The sequence below is a fragment of the Choristoneura fumiferana genome, unplaced genomic scaffold, assembly GCF_025370935.1.
Source record: "Choristoneura fumiferana unplaced genomic scaffold, NRCan_CFum_1 Sck3bRy_192;HRSCAF=382_pilon, whole genome shotgun sequence".
NCBI classification, from domain to species: Eukaryota; Metazoa; Arthropoda; class Insecta; order Lepidoptera; family Tortricidae; genus Choristoneura; species Choristoneura fumiferana.
The window spans coordinates 1-8057 of NW_027412873.1; the positions used below are offsets into that span (position 1 = coordinate 1).

At 40.9% G+C, this 8057-nt stretch overlaps 1 protein-coding gene across 1 annotated transcript; it reads right to left on the minus strand.

Annotated features, from left to right (window-relative positions):
• Positions 1-1069: 1069 nt before the first annotated feature.
• Positions 1070-6177, minus strand: LOC141445061 (uncharacterized). Its single transcript, XM_074110836.1, has 5 exons — positions 5805-6177; positions 5460-5615; positions 5121-5345; positions 3370-4491; positions 1070-2841 (listed from the first exon to the last, which is right to left on the minus strand). Exons 1-5 carry the CDS (start codon positions 6175-6177, stop codon positions 1070-1072), a joined length of 3648 nt encoding a protein of 1215 aa, XP_073966937.1.
• Between the last annotated feature and the right edge of the window lie 1880 nt (positions 6178-8057).

Here is an 8057-nt window from a genome sequence, read left to right on the forward strand (position 1 = left end):
AAATAATGTTTTAAATTATTATTATATATTTTCTAAGGATTTTCGTATTTTATACGGAATCTTTCCAAAGTTTAGGTATATTAATTCCCTAAGGCTGCTAGTTACTCATAAAACTACTAATAATTCTCAAAGCAAACTTCGCCGTTAAGTTTTCCTTGAAAGTTTGATATACTTACTACCATTCTGATTTTTTTTCCAAATTTTTTTCCACCCTCCGGTTTAGATTTTAGAGGGGGGGGGGGGGACGCTCGATTTTATATGAAAAATTTGCACTTTAAAGTTGAATATTTTCGCAAACAAATCTGAATCAAAAATCGTTTTTAGCAACCCTAATGGTTAAAAAGACCTATCCAACGATACCCCACACTATAGGGTAAATGAGAAAAAAAAATCACCCCCCACTTTACGTCTATGGGAGGTACCTAAAAAAACATTGTTTTAAAATTTTAATTGTACCTTTTTGTCGGCATAGTTTACTTATACATATATCCGTCGAAAAATCGTCTTTCTAGCATTGATAGTCCCTGAGCAAAGCCGCAGACGGACAGACAGACAGACAGACATGGCGAAACTATAAGGGTTCCGTTTTTGCCATTTTGGCTCCGGAACCCTAAAAACCGCATTCAAATCAGTCCACCCATTTAAGAGCTACGGTGCCACAGACAGACAGACATACAGATAGATAGACAAATAGCGATCAAACCTTTAACACCCCTCTTTTTGCTTCGGGGGTTAAAAATATATCTTTGTATTGAAAAGTATGAGACTATGCCCACTACTTAGCACGTTTCCTAACCAACCGTCGCCGTCGCGTGTCATGTATGTATGCGCTTGACATTCCGTTCCTATCACGGTCATGGCATGATACGGTGAATATGTGTAAATATGTGTGATAAAAACCACAAGAAAATCTTAATACGGAGGAAAACCAATGTTTACGATTCACCATTTATTTTAGAGTGACACAGAACGGTAAAAAATACAAAGTTCAATTAGACGTCATTGCACAGCACCGTAGAGGTTTCTAACATCCTCCCACCTTTGGGACGAAGACCCAAACCTTCTATCTTCACAGGACCTCGTCAGGTTGCACTTCCAGCGGGTATAGACGTTGATATGCCCGGGTGTACTCGCCGTCGGCTGTGCGTACTCTAGCTACTCTAGCATTTCCATCTTTTCCAGTATATACTTCTAAGATAACTCCTAAAGGCCACTTTATACGCTTCGCATCAGTCTCTACCAATACGACATCGCCTACCTTTATATTAGAGTCCCTCTCCTTACCCTTCTGTATGAGCATCCCCAAGTACTCGTTCCTAAACCGCTCTCTTAGATCTCCTCTTAGCTTATGCAAATACCTTAATCGCCTATTCAAAGAGTCATGGTCGAGCTGGTCTAAATCTGGAGTCTCGCTGGCAGGAAGCCCTTGCACGAAGCAGGCTGGCGTCAGAGGCTTCAAGTTTTCTGAGTTATCCGCGATGTAGGTTAGGGGCCGTGAATTCATCAAGGCCTCACAATCACAAAGTATGGTTGACAGTTCCTCATAAGTGACTGTTTTCTGTCCCAAGTTGCGTCGGAGAAGTTCCTTAAGAGAACGAATCAATCGCTCCCACCAACCTCCCCACCATGGCGCAGCAGGTGGATTGAACTTCCACTTGATGCTTCGCACACTGGAGTAAGCTGCTATCTCTTCCCAATTCAATGCTTTTAACAGATTATCAGCTCCGTGGAAATTAGTGCCATTATCCGTGTAAATTGTGTTGACTCTTCCACGTCTTGCAATAAACCGTCGTAACGCCATGAGAAAAGCTTCAGTTGACAGCGATTTTGTTAGTTCCAGGTGTACGGCGCGGTATACAGCACACGTAAATAAAATTATCCACACCTTCCCTCCCGACCGCAGAAAGAGAGGACCAGCTAGATCAATACCAGTCACTTCAAAGGCAGCAGCAGGTTTTATTCTGTCCAGAGGCAAAGGTGGTAACGGTGTGTCGGCATGTTTCACCGATTGTCGCTTGCAGGTTACGCATTTTGATACTGTTGAACTAACAAGTCGTCTAACACCAGTGATCCAATAAGTCTCCCTGAGTACTGTCATTAGAATACCCGGGCCGGCGTGATGCAACATGTGGTGTTTCGAGGTTACTAGTCTTTTGATTATAAGATGCTTCCCAGGCAGAAATATCGGACATACAAAGTCTGTGGGCTCATCACTAAGTACAAGCTTTGTGCGAATTCTTAATAAGCCTTCCTCATCTTTAAATATTTGCAGATTTTTCGACTTTTTGATATCATCTGCCATCATTTCGGCTTGAACCATCTTTAAAAGTTTCTTCTCGGCGCTCTGAAACTCCTCACAGGTCAGTTCACCTCTTCGTTTATTTTTATTCTTGCAGTTGTACGCAAATCTTAATATCCAGCCAACCGTTCTCACTATCATAGTAAATTTGGAAAAGTAAGTCAGTCTGGATAGAATTGTACTAATATCTGCCGTAGTATTAGCAAGTACCACTTTCTTCCTTTCTTTGTTGACTTCTTGCTCATCAACGTTTAATTGAGACATAGGCCATTCACTTTCTTCTGCTTTCAGCCAAGCCGGTCCCTCCCACCATTTACTCTTCAGTAGGTGTTTAGCGTTGCAGCCTCTCGAAGGTAAGTCGGCAGGGTTCATCGAGCCTGGTAGATGATACCAATCTTCCACGTTAGTATATTGACGTATCTCCTTCACTCTGTTCTTTACAAAAATGTTCCAGTCTCCCTCAGTCGTAATCCAGGTGAATGCTACGCTTGCGTCAGTCCAGAAGTAAACTCGACAATTTGACAGTTCCAACGCTTCTTTGACTTGAATATACAAGCGTGTCGCAATTAGGTTTGCCATTAATTCTAAGCGCGGTATGCTGACTTCACGGACTGGTGCGACGCGTGACTTCGCTTGAACCAACTGCACAGTAACTTCTCTTTGAAATTCGCTTCGCAGGAAAATGGCAGTCGCGAATGACACCTTGCTCGCATCACTAAAGACGTGCAGGCTGTTATTACATTTGTTTATTGTAGCAGAGGTAAGTCGACGCGGAATACGGCAGTCAATAAGCAAGTGAATATGTTTAGACCAATCGAGGTATTCCTTTTGTAAGTTAATCGGCAGTTCTGAATCCCAACCCAGCTTTAAATTCCAAGTTTTTTGAATAATTCGTTTGGGCACAAGAGTAACTGGGCATGCCAAACCGACCGGATCAAAAACCTTTTGGGTTATGGACAACAAACTCCTTTTTGTAACTTTTTCTTCTAAGGTCATGTTTTGAACGAAGTTGACATTACAGTACAATTGATCTCTTTTCAAATCCCATATAAGGCCGAGTACCGACAGACTGTCTTCTTTTGACGTCATGTCTTTATTGGTCATGGGAGCTGTGACCCAACCTCGTAAGTCAAATTTCGCCTCCAACATTACTCTTTTCGCCTCTTCTATGAAGATTTGTGCTTCTTGCTCACTCTCTAGGCTTGTGACGCAGTTATCAACATAGAAAGAGTTCTTGAGACGCTCAGCCGTGTCCTTATATTTTTCGGTGTACTTTTCCAAGTGGTAATTTATAGTCGCACCCAAAAGAAATGGACTAGACGTTACGCCGAATACCACACGACGATGGCGGTAGGTTATCAAGTCTTTTCTTTCATTATTCTTCCACCACAGAAAAGACAGATATCGTCTGTCTTCATCATTCAGTGATATCTGAAGAAAGGCTTTCTTAATGTCGGACGTTATCCCAATCGCATATTTTCTAAATTTGATCAGTAGTTTCGGAATGAGTTCAAGACAATTTATGCCCTTTTCTAGGAACGAGTTGAGAGAATTCCCATTACGATCTCGAGCAGACGCGTCAAAAACTGGACGAACTCTCGTGGTCAGGCTGGAGCTCTTTATGACAGCGTGATGTGACAGGTAGTGTTTTGGTCTCGCTGTGTCATTGACCTCTTCAATTACGCCCTCCTTCAACCAATCTTCAAAGACTTGACAGTAGTTATCAAACTCGTTCAGCTTTAGAAGTCTCTGTGTTGTTGACATCAATCTTCGTTCAGCTAACTGTTTGTTGTCAAGAAGCTCTCCATGATTTGGTTTCCACGGTAAATCTACTTCGTACCGTCCTTCGTTGTTGATTTTGATCGAATTTCTAAACTGGTCCATTATGATAGAGTCAGACTTCGTCTTGCTTGCAACTTCCGCCGGGTCTCGTATTCCAAGAGTTTCTAAATCCCAAAGCTCCGATAATTGCAAGTTAGCCGATACTACGTTCGTCATTACACTGCATGCGTTCATTATGGGCCCTTGAAGTGTCCATCCAAATTTATTTTTCATTGCCACGAGGTTATTGTTCAGACGTATGAAACTGTCAGTGAGCAAAAAGCCTGCATAGTCTGCGCCGATTAGCAACCCGATGGTGGGCGTAGCCTCTTCGCCGACGTCACTCAACGCGATGTTATGTTTCTTCAACTCTTGAAACAATTCGTGGTTTGTGTTCAAACGAGGTATGTAGCCGCAGATCGTGGATTTGTCAAGCGCAGTAATCTTGCATTGAAACTCGTTGTCTAGGCTCGCGACAGTGAATTCGTAGCAGTTAAACGACTGCTTCTTAGTTTCAATCCCGCCGAAGAGACAGTGTGACAAAGTTTCTTTGCTGACAGGTTTAAGACCTAAATCCTCAATAATATCGCGACGTAAATACGATCTTTGTGCGCCCGTATCAATAAATGACCGTACCTGTATGCATTTATTATCGCTAATAATATTTACCATAAACGTTTGCAACAGTGTAGTACCAGCCTTATTTTGGGCTATATTGTTATTCAAATTTGACGTTCCGTCTTTGAAAGTTTTAACATTTTCATTTTGAATTGACGCTTTAATGTCAGGGCACATTAATACAGCATGACGTTTGGAACAGAAAAGGCATTTCGAGAAATTTTTGCACTTTTTCATATTATGTCCCGTCTTTAGACAAATAAAACAAGCTCCCTTTTTATTTAACGCTTCCTTCTAGCTTCATACGACATCTTGTTAGCCTTGTAGCACTCGAAGCTGTTATGCGATGCCTTTTCACACCAAACGCAACAAATCTTCTTACCTGCATCTTCCGTAGACACCAGGCATGCCGCGGTCGGTTGCGAACAAACGCTAGGTAAACAGTCACCCGATGCTATGCCGCTGCGCGCGAGCTGGATCCGTTCCTCCGACTCCGCTTCGCTTTTCAGGAACTGCATGAGCCGGTTGAGATGCTCGTCGCCCTTCTCCTCGTGTACTTGAGACCTCTCCCACGCTCTTAAAACAGATTCGGGTAAGGCGGACTCAACTAAAGGAAATAATAAAACGGCGTATTTATCTATAGTGACACCTAAACTTTGAAGTGCTAGTAACTGCGTATTTAATTTATTGTATAAGTGGCCTAATTTATAGGAGGTATTACCTTTTGCTTGCGCTAGTACAAGGTTAAGAAGTTCCCTTACGTAGATGTCGATTAGCATGTCATCACGCGCAAATCTGGACTTTAACTGTTCAATAGCTTGTTTGTAGTTAGCTCCCGATGGAGGAAAGCTATCGACGAGTTCTCTTGCTGGAGTATCTGGAACAGTGCACTGATATAAATACTGAAACTTATCTCCGTCGTCCATTGTGTCGTCGCTATCGATCTTTTGAAATTGACACCAAAAACCAATCCAATTCTTCGTGTTTCCGTCAAACTTTCGTAATTCAAATTTAGGTAGCCGGAACCGTCTCGACTGACACGCTGAACTGCATGTCGATTTCTCACAATCATGCTGAGACTTCATACTCTTCACTGTGTTATTTGATATATCACTGCCGTTAGATTTATGTGACCTTTTTATGCGTTCGTCGTTCCGGGTAGCATTATCGTATTGTACTTTTACGCGCTCCCAGTCGGATTGATAATTATCGCTGGTCAAACAATCCTCAAAATACTGCTCTTCGGACATGTCATCTGTGCTTAGCCATTGCTCTTTTACACGTTCATCGACGTTGAACAAGTTTTCTGCTCGCAGTTGTAGTTTTCCGAAGGCGGCGGTGAGTTCATCAATATGCGACTCTAAATTGGCTTCAAATTCGGTTTTGGCTTTCGTGAAAAGCCTCCGAGCGATACTTCGCTCTTTTCTTAAGGTTTCCATACTATTTAACGGTCGCCAGATGATAAAAACCACAAGAAAATCCTAATACAGAGGAAAACCAATGTTTACGATTCACCATTTATTTTAGAGTGACACAGAACGGTAAAAAATACAAAGTTCAATTAGACGTCATTGCACAGCACCGTAGAGGTTTCTAACAGGTATAAATGTTGTTTCGTGTAAAGTTATACATACTTCATATACAAATCACTACAAAAATTTAAAACCGCGACTTTGCTACTTCAAAGTTATAAAATAATACTGATTCCGATGAACCTATCAAAGAAATATTCTGAAAATGGGCTTTCATGTATCTACAAAATGACATCAATGGTTTATCTTAAGGAGTTACGGGCAACAAACGCACACAACTAAACTTATAACACCTCTCTTTTGGTCAGCCGGTTAAAAAAAGGAAAATTGGTGCGTACCTAGCTTTCATTTCCCTTAAAATTTGATGTTTCAACAAATCTTGGAAGCAAATTTTGGTACGAAATTTAATTTGGACTCAATAGAAACTATCAGGTCATTACAATTTATAATAAATTCGGTTTTGTCCGGACCTTTTTTAGAGCAACTTTCTTTGATCATGGCGCATGCAATTGGAAATATCGACACTCTAAAACAAGGACGCGAATAAAAACCGAATTTATTTCAATTCGCTGCTGGGAATGAAGGAAATTAGACACAGGGTAAAAACAAGTATATTGTGTTAACAGTTGCGACACACGTTGGAATTTTGCAGCAGACAAAGCAAAAAAACAGAACAATATTCAAAATACAAAATATAACTTATCAAAAATTTTCATTCTTTTTAATATCAAAATTTATAAACAAGAAGTTTTAACACTGGTTTAATGGATTACCTGCGAAGTGCAGGTAAAGTCTAGTCTAGTGATTAATTGTCGCTCGCATTAACTGGCTAGAACACTAAGTTTGTTCACGTCCGATGAAATGTATCCTATTAACTCAAATGCATAATCAAAAGGAAAGCCACACAATAACAACACGAGACAATGTCGTGACACTATAAGTAAACATAGTAATTAGTGCCGTAAATCCAAGTCGCGGAACCATATTTCTAGTATCCGCTGGATGCACTAATAGCTTTAATTGGCTTATTAGGCTAATTGAAGCCCTTCCACGGGCACGCATGGCCAGATTGGCTGCGATAAATTAAAGATTTAGAGTAACCACGGAAGTGAGGTGACTTCATGCACAGGCGCAATTTAACGTGGTTAATAGGGCTGGTCCAGTTGCCAGTTATACTTTAGCTTTAGTCGTAGAAGTTTGTTTCATTAAGAAAACTTGTAAAAAATTGTCTTTAGATTATTTTTTTCTGAATCATCCTTTTTTGGCGGACGCTGTTTTGAAATATTATATGCTCTATGTCAGGCATGTTTAGGCTATAGGTATAGAAAGGACCAAAGAAATAGATGTACATGCATACAGTCAGCCACAGTTGTAGATGAGCAGTTGTGATGCTCAAAATGACCTACACGTAATGGCGTAGCTACCAGAGGGCTAGACATGGCAGTGCCCAGGGCCTTTGGGTACCTAGCTACGCCACTGCCTGCACACACACTCTTATTACCATGGCAGTAGAGTTGTGTGTAGATCAATGCTCATCCACTTCGGCTGCTGACTGTACATATAGCCGTTGTAAAAAAATACCTAACCCTCCTTCGGCCATTCGTCTAAGAATCAATGACTGCATCATAAAATATGTTTAAATTTAAAATTCTCAACCTACTTTTCAAATCTCCTCAACTTTATCTTACAATGAAACACCATACCACCCACACATTTTATCTTTATCTCGCTTCATTGAGACCAGGATTAAAATCAGCAATAAACAGTTTTCAATGCAACAGCCCGTG